The sequence below is a fragment of the Rosa chinensis genome, chromosome 7, assembly GCF_002994745.2.
Source record: "Rosa chinensis cultivar Old Blush chromosome 7, RchiOBHm-V2, whole genome shotgun sequence".
Classification (NCBI taxonomy): Eukaryota; Viridiplantae; Streptophyta; class Magnoliopsida; order Rosales; family Rosaceae; genus Rosa; species Rosa chinensis.
This window is the reverse complement of record NC_037094.1, coordinates 56,647,101-56,665,857: the sequence shown is the minus strand read 5'-3', so window position 1 is coordinate 56,665,857 and position 18,757 is coordinate 56,647,101. Positions and strand designations below refer to the sequence as shown.

The following is an 18,757-nucleotide window of genomic DNA, read 5'->3' as shown; positions in this document are numbered from 1 at the left end:
TCCTTACTAAGGGTCAGTAGCATTGTATATTAATGTTTTATATTGACATCAAACTAACACTTGCTATTGAAAAAAAATGCAGTGAACAGTTTTGGGATGGAGGACAGTTTGGGAGTGTCTCAAAGCCTGATGTGAAAGCTCTACTTGAAGGATCGTCAATAAATTCCAATGTAAGTAACCTATTAACTTTACCGAGAGACTTATTTTTTTCCTTTAATTTATCAAGCATAAACTAAATGGACAATTTTTCTAAATGTTGTTTTGAAGGTGGTCAATGCTTACATAGACATAATCAAAGGCGATTTAGAGAAATCGGGCATTAGAAACCAAGGAATCATGACAACATATGTGTTGGTAAGTATGAATTTACGCATTGCTACTGACTGTCAATAGAATTGATTACAAAGGCTAGAAAACGTAAATAAAATTTTGTTTTGTGTTGGATTCAGGATTCAGTGAGAGATACATCACCAAGATTGAAGTATAATTATGTCTTTGAACCCATGATGACTCTCTTAGGACACTGCGACAACATATTCATCCCATTGATCACTACTGAAGACTACCACTACACAATACTGAGGTTGAACAAGAAGGCAAAAGAATGGATTCATTACAATCCAATGCGCAAAAGAACAAATCCTGAAAAAAGCAAAGGCTACGAGAATGCCAAAGAAGTGGTAAGTTTGATGGGTTATTTGATATTTGTTATGTGTATTGACCCTCAGTAGCTTGATGAGTTGTTTGAGATTTGTTCACTCCTAAACCCTAAACCCTATTATGAAGGACAAAGAAAGAGGGAACATAAGACAATACTACTGAACCTCAATAACAAAGCTTAGATAGGCATGACATTGTTTTGACAGAAACCCTAAACCCTAAACCCTAAACGCTAAACCCTAAACCCCTAAACCCTAAACCCCTAAACCCTAAACCCTACACCCCTAAACCCTAAACCCTAAACCCTAATACTTTCATGACAAAAGTACTGTTCGTCAATAGCATTAGTCTACCATCCTTTCCACAATATGAATCACAAAAATAAAACAAAAATCATAATCATACCTTGATTACCATCCTTTCCTGTAGCCGAAAGAAGCTGACCCTTATACTTGCTCTTCAGATGTGCACCATCCACGAACAATAGAGGTATGCAAGACTTGAAACCCTCAATAACTCCACCAAAACAAAGGAAAAGCCTCTGAAAACGACCAGTGGATTCATCACACTCCAAAATAAAGCAAGACCCTGGATTACTCTCCATCACGGCATCACGATACTAAGTTAACATTGAATATGAGTCCTCATCTGAACCGTGCAACTCTTTCATTGCTTTTTCTTTACCTTTCCATGCAACACGGTATGTAATATCAAGACCATAGTTGTTCTTTAACCTATCCATAATATCATGTGCCTTGAGAGAGGGATTTCCACGAAATTCATCATTAATGAGTGTCTTCACAATAGTAGAACTCAAAAGCTTATGCTTCTGCTGCCTCAGAACACCAGAACAAGTATGCACATTATTAAGCTGCCTAATATAGAAGAAATTATTAGCAGGGCATAGTGACGCATTGATGTACCATTTGCATCCCTCAGATAGCTTGTTGAAACATTCAGCAATTACCCTCCATTTGTCATTTCTCACATAGACAAAGACAAACCCAACCTCAATTGCATACATACACAACTTTTGCCGAAACTCCACAGCTCCACCTCTAAATTTTTGGTCCCCACACTTAATATACTCTCTCCACTGCTTAGACATGTAAACTTTGGGATCTTCAGGCCTAAAATCACCCAAATAATCAGGCTCATCAATCACCGTCGATACCACTGACACACAAGAAGAAGCAGCAGCAGCGGCAGAACATTGAACTCCATCAGCAACACAATTTGCACAAAAATCACAAATCCTCACCAAAATGTCAACTGAAGTTCTCTTAAACTCAGCTAAAGACCTAAACATCAACCTCATATCTAAATCAGAATCGAGAGCACAAGAAGGGTAATCCGGAAGGGAATACTTCAACTCAAACAAGCCTGGCTTCAAACCCTTAAACCGCATGCAAATTTCATTGAAAAAATCGGCGAACCTTGTCGTACCATCAAGGAAGACCATCACAGTCTCTGACATGTAAGTGCACCTAGCTGTCATCTCTGAATACATATCTCCTAGCACAAATGCACTACAAAAAGTAAGAACAACACATATAATTGCATATATTTACCAAACCTTCTGAATGTCAATAACATTAAGCACTCAACTAGCCCTTCTTCTAATCTGATGAATGAAACTAACTGAAATGAAACATTTACGAGTAGTTGAACACAAACCCAACCAAATTAATCGAAGAACAAAGCTATTAACAACTAAATCAAAAAAAAAAAAAAATCAAATACAATGTAAACAAATTGAAACTGATCAAATAGAAGGAAACTCATCAAATTCACTATATACAACTAATTGAAGCAAATGCAAAACACGAATCGAAGAAGAGGGAGTATAATCACTAAATCAACAAGATAGAAATTCACAATTAAGCTCGAACCTGAGCTTGTGTTTGGATTTAAATTCTCCATGATGAACGGAGGCTTCGATTACATTCAGACGCACAGAGCACTCAGACCTCCACCAGAATCAGAGCTCCGATGTACTCCGGCGGCTTCAATGACGCAGAGGTTGAACCAGCTTTGAAAATCACGATAGCTTTGTGGTCTGAAGCCTTCGTATCTGTTTAGGAGTTCGTTGAGGTTATTTTGGTAATATCCTCATTAACAGAACAATTCAAAAAATGGAAGGAAAATGGCCGCATGGGCTTGGACTTTGCTATTGGTTCAGCTACAGTACCGCAAGGGAATTGACAAAAAATAGGCCTGCTATTGGTAATAAATGGAATGAGATTGTAGGTATTGGTAATTTGTTATATTATTTTGTACCATAAATGCTTGATTTTGCCTTGAGGGTAAGGAATCTATTGATCTTAGGCTCTTTTTTCTTTTTTCTTTTTTAAAGCAAGCACCAATAAGTTTCAAATATATAAATCCGCCTGAATTATTAAGTTACAATATCTATCTTCTAATGTATGCATTTCGTGCTTTGATTAATATGAACTCGTTCCATACATCAAACTAAAAAAAAATGTGGTAGCTGCTGTTCAGAGCAAATACCACATAGCAAATAACTACACTTCCACCAAAACCTTCACTCTGACTCGGACTCAAAACCTCCACCACCTTCCTCGCCGTCGACCCACGAAGTCCGTCGGCGCTCTCAGTCAACCTCAGCATCTTCGCCTTCAGCGCCTCCATCGCCTCATCCAACGTCGAAATCTTACCGTCCATCAACCTCCCCACTCTCCTCGCCGTCTCCAGAATCGGCGGCGCCGCCACGCTCTCCTGAATCCTCGCCATTTTCTCCTCCAGCTCCCTTGCCTGGTCCGGTTTCAAGTCCTGAACGGAGGTCTCGACCATGCGTAGAATCATCAAGGGCTTGAAGCCGGCGAGCCAGAGCAAGGCGCGCTCGAGGGAGGAGAGAAAATGACGAAAACGTCATCCTCGGCGGTGCGGGATTTCTCGTGGAAGTACTGCTGGTAGTGGCACAGAACCTGTTCGATCAAATTCCTCTGACGGTCGTCGTCGTCGTCTTTGACTGAAGCAGAGCAGGAGTTGGTCGAGCAAGTCTTGCTCTCGGATTGGGTGAGACATTTTGGTAAGTCACTATATATTTTTGTGGGCAAATGGAGTAATGGGCGTTTTGGAATTTACGTTGTTGAAAAGGTATGCAGTGGGGGTATTCGTTAATGTTTTATTTATATTGGGAGCCAGAAGAGTTGCTTCGTGGTGAAGAATATGCTTTGGGTCTTTGCTTAATTTTTGATGGTACCTTTCCTCATATGGTAAGGTCTAAGCTTTTAAGGGGTGATGAGAGATAAGAGGAGAGTGGGGAGAAGTTGGTCTAATTAAGGAGGAGGTGGCGGTGAGGCACTGCGGGCGTTGGAAGCAGCTGCCGCTGCAAAAAGGGCAAGAGGGCTTTTGACACTTCGCTGACCGTCGAATATGGTTGACTGTGGTGGGACCCACAACCGACACCGGCATATAATATATGATGGTTTTGGAGTCGGGAAGTTTATCTCCTTTGTTTTCTTTTTTTCTTCGCGAAACTTCATAGTTCATACTTCATACCGCTACTGGTATAATGCCAACTTGTATATCAGAAACTTCCAATTGATCTTAAGCGTTAAGTTAATGGACCCTGTCATTAGTAAGTAAAAATAACTCTGTTTTGTGGAGGGTTAGTGCTATGTTTTCTTGTTTGGAGATGTAGGTGAAGATTAGTATCTCATTTTAGTCGAGGAGATTGGGGGAAGATATGAAAGAGTTGTGGCAGAAATGGCGTCAGGAATCAGAAATATCTCCTTGTTGTTTGTTTGTTTCTCGGGTGGGTGCAGAGACAGAAGTGTGCACACGGGCGAAGTGTGTGTGTGTTGTGTATATATATATATATATATATATATATATATATATATATATATATTTTTTTTTTTTTTGGTAGTAATATTAAAGTTGGGATCTTGTTTTCCTTTGTGGGTCAAAGATTCGAGATAATATTCTTATCGGTTTTGAAAGCAACTTTTGGGCTCTTTAGATTCAGCTGTCCCATCCTCTGTTGATTGAAAATGGGTTTCTTTCAAGGAGTCATTAGTTGGTCCTAGAGTGAGTGAGTTCATTAGAATATTGGATTATTACGAGTGTTTGGGGATGTTAGTGTTTGTGTGCATTGCTTATTCACTTGACTTCTTTTGCTGATCTTGTTGAGTTTCAGTCCCTAGTATTAAACCTGGCAATGATATGTGGTTTTCTGCAGGAGTTTTTTTTGAACTATCGATCTGAATGCCCACGGGAAGAAGATTGAAGTTTGCAAAAGCAGGGTAAAGAGTCATTGCCAGTAAAGAAGTCATTATCTCCAGCCTAACCCACATACAATGAGACAACTAAACCAAATCCATGCGCTGCTGGTCAAAAATCCAAAACCCCAAGTTTTAAACCCCTGGCTGGGATATCTGACAAACTCTTCAGCACCACAAAATGCCCTTTTTCTATATAACCAAATGCTCCACCACCCAACTTCCCATAACCACTACACATTTACTTATGCTCTAAAGGCATGCTGCTTGCTCCATTCACCCCATAAAGGCCAAGAAATCCAAGCCCACGTCACAAAATCCGGTCACATATCTGATACCTTCATCCAAAACTCTTTGCTCCACTTTTATGTAATCCAATCTGACATTGTTTCTGCTACCCGCGTTTTTGATTCAATACCCGTACCGGATGTTGTTTCCTGGACTTCGATGATTTCGGGTCTTTCCAAGTGTGGGTTTGTGGAGGAAGCCATTGTCAAGTTTATGTCCATGGACGTGAAGCCCAATTCCACTACTCTTGTGACTGTTTTGTCTTCTTGTTCTACTTTAAGAGCTTTGAAATTTGGTAAAGCTGTTCATGGCCATTGTTTGAGGAACTTTCGGGAAAGAAATTTGATTTTGGACAATGCGGTGTTGGATTTCTATCTGAGATGTGGATCTTTGGCGAGTGCACGATACCTGTTTGTCAATATGCCCAAGAGAGATGTGGTTTCTTGGACTATCATGGTGGGTGGTTATGCACAAAGAGGTTTTTGTGAAGAGGCGGTGAAACTTTTCCAACAACTGCTGCAGGGTGGAGAAGCTGAGCCTAATGAGGCTACCATTGTCAATGTATTGTCAGCATGTTCTTCGATTTGTGCATTAAGTTCAGGCCAGCAGGTGCATTCCTATATCAGTACTCGACGAGATCTCACGGCGAATGGCAATGTGGGGAATGCCTTGGTCAACATGTATGTGAAGTGTGGAAACTTGGGAATGGCTATCTCAGTTTTTCAGTCCCTGGAGCACAAAGATATCATTTCATGGAGTACCATAATATGCGGCATGGCCATGAATGGCCATGGCATACACTTGTTGCAGCTCTTTTCCAGTATGCTAGTCAATGGGGTGTCTCCTGATGGTGTAACCTTCCTCGGGTTGTTATCAGCATGCAGTCATGCTGGCCTGGTAAATCAAGGGTTGATGTTCTTCAATGCTATGAAGAAAGTCTACCGGATTGTCCCTGAAACACAGCATTATGCGTGTCTGGTCGATATGTATGGTCGAGCTGGGCTATTAGAGGAAGCAGAGGCTTTTATTAAAGAAATGCCAACAGAAGCTGATGGTCCTGTTTGGGGAGCGCTGCTTAATGCTTGTAAAATTTATGGGAACGAGGAGATGGTGGAGAGGATCAGAGAAGGCCTCCGCAATAGTGCAGGAGTGAGCACCGGAACTTATGCTTTGTTATCAAATGCTTATGCTAAACATGATAGGTGGGATGATTCTAATAAGGTTCGTGATGAAATGAGAGAGATGGGGTTGAAGGCACCACCAGGTCGTAGTTGGATTGAAATTGGTCCGTCCATCTAACCTATACACACGTGATCCCAAATTCCCAATACATGGTCATCATATCGTCATTTTGTCAAACCAGACCCCATGATGGGTTTTTTTAGAAATTTGAGCCATGGGACCCTGTGAATTTGGTAATATCAACAGTTGAACCGAAGTTTGAGATGTACAAAATCAATCATCCGGAAAATGAGAACCGAGAAGAAGTTGAAGCTGCAGAGGAACATCAAGGAGAAGGATAGATCAGCCAATGAGATGGCCCACGTGAGCTCGGGGTCAAGGGGAAGTAGTAAATGTAGAAATTTGCTGAATAGATCAAGAGAATCAAGTACAAGCTTGAAAAGGCCAGATGTAAGGAGGCTTTGCTGATTGAAAGACTCCTGTCATTAAACCAAACAATAGGCAAAGATAGTTGGAGATGAACTCCTTGATGGAGTTAGGGGAGGTCAGAGAATTATTGCCTACCTGGTAAAGTGTTTTGGTGCTTGCAAATCTTATTCCAAAGATTAATGGACTACTCTCTCTTGAGATATACAATTTTTGATCATGATGCTGCCACCTTTTGTTGACAGGTTTGGAGGTGGGAGGAAACAAGGTTTAAGATCAGGTATAGGAAATCTTACTGTGGTCATTATATGTTTATTACTTCACTTGAGTATGTAGCACCACTGATTTAAAAACAAGTAATGAATTTTGATGGTTGAGATTAAGTAGCTTCTCCATACTAAAGACTCCTAAAAGGCATTGTGAGATTGAGGGATCTGTCAATATTGTGTGGAAGTAGCCCCTTGTTCTCTTGCAAGTTTCAAGACTAGTTTCCGTTTAGTTGATATAAGAACTCAACATGCATTCAAGATACATTACTCCCTTACACGTTACACCCACACAGATATACACTCTCATACACAAGTCTTTGTCTGCATTAACAACTGTATGCAGGCATGCAGCGATACTAATCTAAGCCAGATAAACTTGCTATTCATAGTTTTGAGATTGGTATATGCAATCAAAAAATTCCTTTCAATCTTGGTCTCCTGTTTCTAGAACATAACATCGAGGTCCACTGTATTACTGTAAACATGCGTTTTCTGGTTCTAGATCAGGGTTTTTGCTTATTTCTGTTGCCCAACTTGGAATAGAAAATTGTTTGTTTGAAAACGCCTTATTCATGAGTTTCAACAGGGAGATATATTTTCTTAATTATACCTAATAAGAAGAGAGAGATCTTTTAATCAACAACAGATTAGCCTAAGGTTTAGAAGGCAGCACAAAAGGACATGGATTTTGGGTCCTTCAATGCTCATTATATCATTTCCTTCCACTATTGTGGTCAAGGTGCATCTTCTTTAGGAGCTGATTGTAGTCATATATATTCAAAGATCCATTTGTTTCCTATACTTTGCTTCTTGTGTTGCTAGTTCCTTAATCATTGCCTGCTAGATTGGATTATGTTCCATAAGACGTGTTAGCATGTAGAAGTTCTAGATTTTGTGATTAGGAAAATCCAAGTTGGTTCTACTTATTGAAATGACATAACCTCTGCTGAGTTTAAATCTATTTGTTGCTAATTTGGAGTTTTTGGATAACTATTGAAGTTTTCGGATTTCAGAATTACTTTATTTTGGTCATGGCTAGTTGCCTAATTAATAACTAATTGCAATGGTTTCCAGGTGCTAGACGAATATCAGAAAATATTTAGTGATTCTTGGAGGACTACACAAGAGGAGTGCATAAAACCATTGCCCTTATTTAAATGAGGCTGTAAAGAAATTCCAGATGTGTCTGTAAATCTGTTTTCTTTATCATCATGTCGTAGCTGGGATCATCAGAGGACAGATGGTTACTTTTGGTCTTGGTATGATTCGATAAGAAGTCTGTAGATTTTGCTTTGTTTTCTCAGTCAATTTGTTTGGGGTTATGAAATACTGTCATGCATGTTATATCACTTATTTTTATTCTGTTCTGTACTGTTCTGTCTTTTGTTCAGATGCTTGTGCTTTGTATTGCTAATTCATCATATGTGATTGTAAATGACGATGTATGATATACTTATCTATTATACTAGACTCACTGTCTTCTTTTGGATTGGAAGAGGAATAAGCAAGCTCACTCCTTATGCTTATGGGCTCCTTGAAACCTATTTTGCTAAACTTTCTCCGATTATACTGCATTAATTCTGAACTTTTCGTACTGATACTGCATATGTCCTATGATGATTAATTAATTATGCATTCATTATCATTTTTTACTGCACATCAATTATTTCAAGTAGAATTCTCATTTGTTTCTTTCTCCATTCATAACTTTGTAACAGGATGATTTCTTTGGTTGGATCATGGTTTGGTTGGCTGGACTGAAACTTCAGTAATAAATACTTTACAACATCCTTTTCTGAGGCGTAGATCGAGTTAGGTGTGGTTTTTGTGTTCCATAGACCGCAATGTCTCTCAAAACTCATCTCTTTCTCAACAGTGTCTCTCATGAAAAATTCCCAACAATTCTTGCGACATGTAAATGCTACTGTCCATGAGTGCTGCAGCAATGGCTCTGGCTAGACTACCTCCCACATAAGTTGGCTGGATTTTCTAAGCCTTCTGCTGGTCAGGTTCTCTGGAATGGGCACGAGATGGCAGATTTATGACTTTTTCACCACAGAAGTTCACGGTTCTGGACAGTGTTGAGTGCTCTGATCTTCTTGAAGGAAAGCTAGGAAATTCTTCACCTGCTTCACAGCTGATGGGGATGAGGAGAATGGCGAAGGAGAAAGCAAGAATGATGAATGCTGTCAATGGGGCAGTGTCGAAGAGCTTGCAGCAGCTCACGAGGTTGCTAGTAATCGACATGCCTATTTGATTGCTTGATGAGCCTTCTGTTGCATTGAACAATGATGGTGTGAAGCTAATTCATCGACTACATTATTACAGAGCATGGAAGGAAAGGCGGTACTCTCATTTTGGTTGCTTGATCAGCCCTCTGCAGTATACCAAAACCAATTGTGTTCCCTAGTTTGTCGATGTCCATTTCCTTTCTTGTGACACATTTTCCATCTTTGCAAGTGGAAAAAAAAAAAAAAAAAGATGGCTAAAATTGACCAAAATACCCCTTCCGAGCAGTATAAAATAGCTCCCGGGACGCAAGTAGGGTTTTACACTCATTAGTTTAAGAATGAGGCTTTGCTCTCAGAGAGAGGCCGAAGGAAGCCCTCTCTGAATGTCTGTGGAGCCGGTGATTTCAACCAAGTCTTACAGACTCTCTCTCTCTCTCTCTCTCTCTCTCTCTCTCTCTCTCTCTGTGCACTGCGCACCGTATCTGGATCTTCTTTGCTTTCTGTTTCTTTCATTATCTTTCTTCTTCTTCTTCTTCTTCCTCAAAAAACCGAATGCCAAGAGGCGGTGATGATTTTTATTCAGTTTCTCTAAACCAGATGGCGGGAATGGCGAACCGGTCTACTTGGCGGGGCGACCCGGTTGCCCCTGTTGGTGAAAATGACTTTTGTGTCCTTTAACCCACAGGCGGCGCCCGGTGGTCGCAGCCATGGGAGGCCCGCGTTTGTCTTTCGCTTTTGTCTGACAGAAGGCGAATCTGAGCCTCGCCCACTTTCTGTTTCTCCATTTTATCTAGTTATGCGGTAACATAATTAATTTTTTACCCGAATTGTTTTACACGTTCAAAACCCAATTGGTAAAGTTAAGGAATTGGTAAGACCCAAATTTCGTAAAGTTGAGGGATTTTAGCATTTGCAGCTGGGTTCTTGAAAACCCAGTTGTTGAAATGTCACTTGGAATTTTGGTTAAAGCAAACAATGCAATGACATGAGACTATATGAAGCTAGATTTTTTTTACTTCTAAACACAGTAGGAACTTGGATTATAAATCATATCGAATCTTAAGCAGTTGGAATCATTGAAACCAATTAGAATTGATTTGTTGGTATTACAGACTAATAACCGAAGAGTTCTCATTTCTCAATACCATGTGACCAAAAGAAGCTTGCTGTACTATCTGATTATCGTTTTGTTTTTTTCAGGCTCACTTGAGTCCCTTCCTTGTAAGAGAAAATATGAATGATAGGTTTGGAGAACAAGTCATTGGGACAGAGAATTATTGTAGAGTTGACACAAATTGAGTTGTTGGGAGCTAAGCTTTATAAAGGGTCTGTGTCATCTCGTGGAGAAGTTGCAGTTAATAGGTTTGAGAGGGCTCTCAATTGGATTACAAAATCAATCCTTTTTTAACTGGGTTTGGAACAACTGTAGTTGTTTGCAAAACAAAATCTAGTTCAACATCCTTGAAGGTGCTGAGGGGGGATGAGCTCATGCCATATGGTAGCCTCAACATGCATCCTGCTTGACAGAAGCTTCAACTCGATTGTTGTCCTATCCTGGAAGCAAAGGTTGTGTCTGCCTTTGCATATTTTCATGAAGACTGGGTGGAAGACACGAGATGTCAAAGCTTGCAACATAATGATTGATGCAGATTTTAGTGGCAAACTTGGGGATTGTGGTCTCACAGAAGTATATGAGCATAATATTATGACAAGAGCAGCTACCAATACCAGCCAGAACGATGGAGTATCTTGCCCCTGAATACACTTACTGAGGATTGGGGTGGTGATGTTAGAGGTGTCAATGGTTTATATCCACTGGACGATGATGGAACAGTGGTTGTTGATTTGTGCTTGGGGCTGTTTGAAATGGGGAAACTGATTGAAGCTGCTGATTCAAGACTCATTGGTAAGTTTGACAAAGGTAGAGAAGCTGATGAGTGGGCTTGGTTCATTGCTTATGTGCACCGAAACCATGTGGAGAGGTCAACAGTTAAGGATGCCGTTAGGTTCCTAGAAGGCTAAGTGCCACTTCCTGCATTGCGTGAAAGAATTTCATGATGATTCTGAAGAAACCCCAAATTTCTTTGGTATTAGGCCCAGCCTTGAACTTAATGATGTATCATATATGACTCCCAAGAGACAATCAAAGTTGATATCTATCTCTGCAGCCAAAGCCAATTAGTGGATGATTCTTTTCCACCATGGTCTCAAAATTTCTCATCGACTTTCAGTCAAAGAGCACTCCTTCTGGTATTCTGTCTCAGCTTGCACAGCTCCTTCACCTTCATAGTCATGCAGCCTCATGCCAGGGTTTGGGGTTGACATTTGGTAACTCCGTATGGGAAATCTTTTTGGATTTAAGCTTAATCTATATGCTTAACCTTTAATATCTCTCTAATTTTATCTCTACTTTTTCATGGCTGACTTGATTTTCAGAAAATGAAGGCACCGTTTATTTTCTTGTTTCTTTTCTCCTGTTGTTTCTAACACTCTCCTATAAGCCTAACTAATGAGTAACAGAACCAGATAACCATCTTTTGAGTTATGAACTTATGATCACATTCATTTCTTTCCTTTGTGTCTATTTCCTTTTTCTTTTTCTTTTTTCTCTTTGTTTTCTTTTACTTTCTAATATACGCATCCTCATATGCCAAAACCTTTGCATTTGTACAATAGAATATTAGATCTTTCTTCATTTACATGAGTTGATCTTGGTTATGAAAGTTATTCTTTTTCCTTATTTTTCTTGTCCTTTGGTGATACAGAAATTTTAAGAGATTCAGTTTTTTATTTTTATTTTTTATGATGATAAAAATATTCTAACTTTTGACACTGGTTTACATTCCTTTCAGCTACCGCAACGGGAAACCTCAAATGATTGTGCCTGTTTTTTCTCCAACTTTTTAAGCGGTTTACTTTATTTTCAGTTCTTCCATAAACTCATTGACTGTATTATTGTCCCCTTTACATCCTAGAAATTTGTTTCAAAGAAAATCTGAAATATATATCTAATAACCTAACTGATACAAGCTTTAGCCTCTGTTGTGCAACTCTTACTGTCCATCAAGTATAGAGGGTAATGCTTGTAAACTCCTGCTCAATGCATTTGAATGAAAAAGCAGTCATTCTTAATTCATCCTCTTTTATAAGTTTTTATTGCAATTTACTTGTAGATGAGTGTTAAAAGTTTCAAACACCAAGAAATTCAATGGGGAAGCATAAAAGCTTAAGTCATTGGATGAAAATCTGATTGTTAAAGGGGCAAAGGATTAGAAAATCGAGTAAAGTATATCATTCAGAGTACTTGTTGGTAAAGCCTACTGTAGGATATGTTTTCGAATGAAGGTCTTGGCACCAATTGTGTTAATGTTTTCTGCACACATACATGTACTGCCTTCATTTCTACTGTACCTTGGTTTTTCTGCTTCTATGCGAACATGGATATAATATTTGAGAATTTTCTTTTCCTAAACATAAAGGTTTTTCAACTTTGATGCCTTATAATAAAATAGACAGATTGCAGGCTAAGTTCAATGCATCAGCTACACTGAGATTTAAAAGAAACAGAGTTGTTGGGGAAGGGACAGCAGTTAAGATTTATCAAGGGTCTCTGTCATCTGTTGGAGAAGTCACTGTTAAAAGGTTTGAGACCTAATGGGATTGATTGTTTGCATAACCGTTTTACTAGTGGGCATTGAGTTTGCAATGGTGGGTTGTATGCGACACAGGAATCTGGTTCAGCTTCAGGGATGGTGCTGTGAGTAGAATGAGTTAGTCTTTTGTGTGAGTTCATGTTATGCCCCATGGAAGCCTCAACAAAGTCGTTGACAGAAGCGTCAACTTGGCAAATAATTGAGAGATGTTGAGTCTTGGTAAAGTTGTTCATGACCATTGTTTAAAGAAACTTTCATGAAAGTAATTTGATTTTGGACAATGCTATTTTGGATTTCTATCTGAGATGTGGATCTTTGGCAAGTGCAAACCTGTTTGTCAAAATGCCCAAGAGAGATGTGGTTTCTTGGACTGACAACCAAAGAGTTCTCAATACCAAGAGAGATGTCAGTTGGAATCATCAAAATCAATTAGAATTGATTTGTTGGTATTAAAGACTAATAACCGAAGAGTTCTCAATACCATGTGAACAAAAGAAGCTTGCTGTACTATTTAATTATCGTTTTGGTTTTTCAGGCTCACTTGAGTCCCTTCCTTGTAGAGGAGAAAATATGAATGATAGGTTTGGAGAAAAACAGTCTGGGACAAAAGAGAGTTGTTGTAGAGTTGACAGAAATTGGGTTGTTGGGAGCTAAGCTTTATAAAGGATCTGTGTCATCGGGTGGAGAAGTTGCAGTTAATAGGTTTGAGAGGGCTCTCTATTGGATTGACTGATTTTGTAATCCTTTTATAACTGAGTTTGGAACAACTGTAGGTTGTTTGCAACACAGAATCTTGTTCAACATCCTTGATGGTGCTAGGGGGTATGAGCTCATGCCATATGGTAGCCTCAATATGCATCATGCTCGACAGAAGCTTCAACTCGATTGTTGTCCTATCCTGGAAGCAAATATCTCTATTGGAGTTGTGTCCACCTTTGCATATTTTCATTTAGACTGGGAGGAAGATTCAAGATGTCAAAACTTGCAACATAATGCTTGATGCAGATTTTAGTGGCAAACTTGGGGATTTTGGTCTCACAGAAGAATATGAGCATAATATTATGACAAGAGCAGCTACCAATACCAGCCGGAACGATGGAATATCTTGGCCCTGAATACAATTGCTGAGGATTGGGGTGTGATGTTAGAGGGGTCAACTGGAGGATGATGGAACAGTGGTTGATTTGTGTCTGGGGCTGTTTGAAATGGGGAAACTGATTGAAGCTGCTGATTCAAGACTCATTGGTAAGTTTGACAAAGGCAGAGTTGGAAAGGAAGCTGATGACTGCACTTGGTTCATTGCTTATGTGCACCGAAACCATGTGGAGTGGTCAACAGTTAAGGATGCCGTTAGGATCCCAGAAGGCTAAGTGCCATTTCCTGCATTGCCAGGGTTTTGGCTTGAGCCACTAGGATTGAAAACAATTGGCAACTCCCTATGGAAAATCTTTTTAGATTTAAGCTTAATCTATATGCTTAACCTTTCAGATCTCTGTAATTTTATCTCTCTAATTTTTCACGGCTGACTTGATTTTCTGAAAATGAAGGCACAGTTTATTTTCTTGTTTCGTTCTCCTGTTGTTTCTAACACTCTCCTATAAGCCTAACTAATGAGTAACAGAACCACATAAGCATCTTTTGAGTTATGAACTTATGATCACATTCGTTTCTTTCCTTTGTGTCTATTTCCTTTTTTTCTTTTTTCTTTTACTTTCTAATATATGAATCCTCATATGCCTTTGCATCTGTACAATAGAATATTAGATCTTTCTTCATTTACATGAGTTAATCATGGTTTCATAAGTAACTCTTTTTCCTTATTTTTCTTGTCCTTTGGTGATACAGAAATATCAAGAGATTCAGTTTTTTATTTTTATTTTTGTGATGATAAAAATGTTCTAACTTTTGACACTGGTTTACCCTTTCAACAGGAAACCTCAAATGATTGTGCCTTTTTTTTTTCTCCAAATTCGTAAGCGCTTTACTTTTTTTTCAGTTCTTGCCTAAACTCATTGATTGTTTTATTGTCCCCTTTACTTCCTAGAAATCTGTTGAGTCAAACTCCAGACAGGGAATTTTTGGTGAGTCCGCATTAATTGGTGAGTCAAACTCCTCAACGGAATTTTTCGACACCAACAAGGAGGCAAAAGTTCTGCTCGCTAAAGAGGCTTATGAGAGGCAAGTTGCTGAATTAAATGCCCTGAAAGAGTCGACAGGGAAAAAGGAATTTGTTGATGCACTCTTCTCATGTGACAATAGGTACAGGAGATACAGTAGGAAGGAAATAGAGATAGCAACAAACTTCTTCTCAGAGACTAATGTGATTGGTGAAGGAGGATATGGGAAAGTTTACAAGTGCAGTCTTGATCAAACCCCGGTAGCTGTCAAGGTTCTTCGACCTGATGCAGTTGAGAAGAAAGAGGAGTTTCTGAAAGAGGTATATATTATTTAAACTAAATTTGGAATATTGAAACCATTTTATTGCACTGGTTTACTATTATGGCTCTTTTCTAATTTGTTCTTGATATTTGATTTATCCGCAGAAATTGTTATGAAAATTCATTTTAGTTCTCAAAAGTCTTTAATTCCTTTACTAATAATGCTAGACCACTAGTAATGTTGGAAAGTATTATGGCATTTATTATAAACAGTGAATAGTTGATGCCAAGTATATCCTGAGATGAATCAAGTTGCTGTTTTCGTCATGTAAACGGTCTCTTATGTTCTCTGCCAATTTCTGCAGGTTGAAATTCTTAGTCAGCTACCAATGCTTGGTGGTTCAAGTGGTAAGGAGCTTGTTCCCCTTAAGCAAGGTCTCGAGTTCGAGCCTTGTGAATGGAGCAGCCAATATTGGGAGTGCTTCCCCCCTAAATGGGGTCCGACCCGGCTCGAGAGGAATTAGTCCTTACCTACGGGTGGAGGATACCTTGGTTTAACCAAGAAATTCTTAGTCAGCTACATCATCCTAACATAGTTTTGCTTCTTGGAGCCTGTCCAGAGATCGGTTGCCTGGTCTATGAATACCTGGAAAATGGGAACTTGGAAGATTATACTCCCACCGCCAGAATGGAAAACCATCTCCCCCTTGGACTGTTAGGTTCAGGATAATTTTTGAAATAGCGTGTGGGCTTGCATTCTTACACAACTCAAAGACAGACCCTATTGTGCATCGAGATCTAAAACCAGGTAATGTCTTACTGGACAGAAACTACTAGAGCAAAATTGGGGACGTTGGGCTGGCTAAACTCATTACAGACATCGTGCCTGACAACATAACGGAGTACAGAGAATCAATTATTGCTGGTGCACTCTTTTACATGGATCCAGAGTATCAGAGAACTGACCCAATTAGACCCAAATCGGATTTATACGCATTTGGGGTCATTATCCTCCAACTATTGACAGCACGGCATCCAAATAGGCTTTATATACATTGTGGAAAATGCAATTGCAAATGGTTCTTTTGCCGACTTTTTAGATGAGTCAGTCAAAAGACTCGTTGATATTGCAGATCCTAGTTCTAAGATTGAGAGAAACCATATTGATGCACCAAGCCACTACCATTGTCCAATACTTCAGGTAAAGTATTGCGAGTAGTAAAACAAAAATACTGAAGGATTCTAGATTTTAGTTCTCTTTGAATTTTAGCGTGCATATCATTTCTTGCTTTTCTTGATGCATGTTGTGGTTAATGCGGGAAATCATGGACGACCCACACATTTCTGCCGATGGCTTTACTTATGAGTACAGAGCAATCAAAGCATGGCTTGACAAACACAACGTATCCCCAGTGACAAGGCTAAGACTTCAGCATTCAGAGTTAACTCCTAACCATACATTGCGTTCAGCCATACAAGAATGGGGTCACGCGTGACATACTCTACTGCCTTGGTGGATAGACGAGTTGATAATGCAGCAATGTATAATGCCTATTCAAGAATTGTGACTTTACCATGTATGCACTATATTCCGATCATCATTCTCAACTGACCGTCTGGGAAGTCTATGAGCCCCCATTGGTGCACATTATCTACTCGCTAGTATAGCTGAGTACATCATTAGCCTATATTATAGTCGTCATTCAAATGCTTAATTATCTGTACAAATTCTATAATCTCTATCATTGCCTAAACATAATGGAACCCCTGAAGGCATTATCAATATCACAATGTAACACTACGGGTGCTGCAACATGTCAACCATCAGAACTGTGCAAATTCCAGAGCATTTTCATCTGGATCTCGAAAAAAGATTGCTGGCCTCCCAGACTTACTAAGCGTGTATGGAATACCTGCAGTTTAGATAATTGCAAAGTAAACCAATCAGCATTCCTTCCAAAATCATTCACATATAACTTCAGACGAGAAAATAAAAGCTTGCCAGCTTCATCAAGGATTGCTTTCAGCTTAGACACATCCCGAATCTCAACACAAGTGTGCCTAACACGGCCTCCATGCTCCGGTCTTCTGGTTAGAGGGTCGGGGTTTGGAAGCTCCATAAGGTGAATCATCTCAGAACCCACCCATAACCAAGCCCCCCTATAGGGGAGTTTGTCATCTGGCCCAGCCTCATTAATTTCAAGACCTATTGTGGATGGTTCCATTTTTTCATGAACTAAGTTAATAACAAAGTACATGATGTGCACAAAAGGAGCTCTAAGGGGAAAAACCATAACATACCAAGAATGTTCTGATAAAAGTCGAGAGACCTCTCCAAGTTTTAACACAAGATTCCAACATGGTGGAGACTAACCAGGCCATAATCTGGATCAGTATCACCAAATGAGCTTGTAAGAGTTCATGCAACTGAAAAGAGAACAATTATATTCCCCAAATGAAGATTGAAGCAAGTATCAAAACCAGTTTTTCGTGAACAATGTCATGCTCCTTTTGACTAACTACGAGTTACAATCCAATTGAACCAAAAACAACCAGTACAACATTTATCTTTTGCTGTGATTAAAAAATCAGGCAGAACAAAATTCCAAGATCCAGATTAGAAAATAATATGTTATATGTAGTAATCAAACTAAGTGATAAAGAATGAGAAGAATGACCCTTCTTGTCTTCAGCACTAACTGATTGTTTCTCAAGTGCATCGCCTCCAACCTTAGCTCTTGTCACAAAACAAAGCCCATGGCGCCCAAAATTTCTCTTGGAAATTCTGGGTGGTGGGTTTGTGTTGAGCCTGAAATGATCTTTCTGCCACCAAACAAAAACAAAGTGGTAGAACATGTTAGAACTAACAGTCAACTCCAAAAGAAGAGAAGGAAATAAAGTTGTGATCTTTATTGTTAGAAGAGTTACCTTGTGTTGGAGTGTAATGGTTGGGGTTGGGGTGAGAAGGGCAGCCATGGAAGAGCTGCTGCTCATCTTGGGTTCTGGTCTATTTTGTTCACCACGCACCACTCAATTACCAGAAGAAATTAACGAAATCAAAGAAAATCTTGAACCATTCGCGTCCTGTTCTTTGGTTAAACCAAAATGAGACCTTTTGTAATTTTCGGAGTGTTTCTGTAATATGCCAAAAGATGTGACAAAGATATGTATATATTCTGTAATATTTGTTATTGTGATATTTCTAATGCTTTGGGGTTGTCGGTACGTTGTGTTTTTGAGATGAGATTACTAATGCTTATCACTAATCATGTTTGAAATCCGAGTTGTGTGATTATGGTTTAAGTGTTGAATTAAAATTTAGTAACCAAGTACCAACTATGAGTTGTATTAACATACCGATAAGCTGAGTTATAGCTATTAACGAGTTAAACTATAGAGACCATTTACTTCAAGTTAAGAGAC

General features: G+C 39.3%; 3 protein-coding genes across 4 annotated transcripts; 1 reads left to right on the top strand and 2 right to left on the bottom strand.

Moving 5' to 3' along the window:
• Positions 1-1,279: 1,279 nt before the first annotated feature.
• LOC112178235 lies at positions 1,280-3,474 on the bottom strand. The gene is made up of 2 exons (XM_040511526.1): positions 3,204-3,474; positions 1,280-2,175 (listed from the first exon to the last, which is right to left on the bottom strand). Exons 1-2 carry the CDS (start codon positions 3,472-3,474, stop codon positions 1,280-1,282), a joined length of 1,167 nt encoding a protein of 388 aa, XP_040367460.1.
• A 101-nt stretch (positions 3,475-3,575) lies between these two features.
• Positions 3,576-17,190, top strand: LOC112175297 (pentatricopeptide repeat-containing protein At1g08070, chloroplastic). Of its 2 annotated transcripts, XM_040510750.1 has the most exons (7): positions 3,576-3,712; positions 4,868-6,944; positions 7,049-7,083; positions 8,147-8,331; positions 8,791-15,393; positions 15,700-16,535; positions 16,707-17,190. In XM_040510750.1, the coding sequence occupies exon 2, from the start codon at positions 4,986-4,988 to the stop codon at positions 6,492-6,494; it is 1,509 nt and encodes a 502-aa protein (XP_040366684.1). In that variant the 5' UTR covers positions 3,576-3,712; positions 4,868-4,985; the 3' UTR covers positions 6,495-6,944; positions 7,049-7,083; positions 8,147-8,331; positions 8,791-15,393; positions 15,700-16,535; positions 16,707-17,190. The 2 variants fall into 2 exon arrangements, with proteins under 2 accessions (XP_040366684.1, XP_024168740.1); XM_024312972.2 differs by having other exon boundaries at positions 15,700-17,190.
• LOC121050527 lies at positions 16,897-17,732 on the bottom strand. The gene is made up of 2 exons (XM_040510751.1): positions 17,337-17,732; positions 16,897-17,247 (listed from the first exon to the last, which is right to left on the bottom strand). The coding sequence occupies exons 1-2, from the start codon at positions 17,626-17,628 to the stop codon at positions 17,159-17,161; spliced, it is 381 nt and encodes a 126-aa protein (XP_040366685.1). The 5' UTR covers positions 17,629-17,732; the 3' UTR covers positions 16,897-17,158.
• Between the last annotated feature and the right edge of the window lie 1,025 nt (positions 17,733-18,757).

Bases quoted from the DNA above. Each gene is read 5' to 3' on its own strand.
- LOC112178235 (XM_040511526.1), bottom strand. From the start codon at position 3,474: ATGGTCGAGACCTCCGTTCAGGACTTGAAACCGGACCAGGCAAGGGAG. The intron at 2,176-3,203 runs GTTTTGGTGGAA...CATTTGTGCTAG, and splicing joins GAGTCCGAGTCAGAGTGAAG to GAGATATGTATTCAGAGATG.
- LOC112175297 (XM_040510750.1), top strand. From the start codon at position 4,986: ATGAGACAACTAAACCAAATCCATGCGCTGCTGGTCAAAAATCCAAAA.
- LOC121050527 (XM_040510751.1), bottom strand. From the start codon at position 17,628: ATGGTTTTTCCCCTTAGAGCTCCTTTTGTGCACATCATGTACTTTGTT. The intron at 17,248-17,336 runs GCAAGCTTTTAT...TCTAAACTGCAG, and splicing joins AGCAATCCTTGATGAAGCTG to GTATTCCATACACGCTTAGT.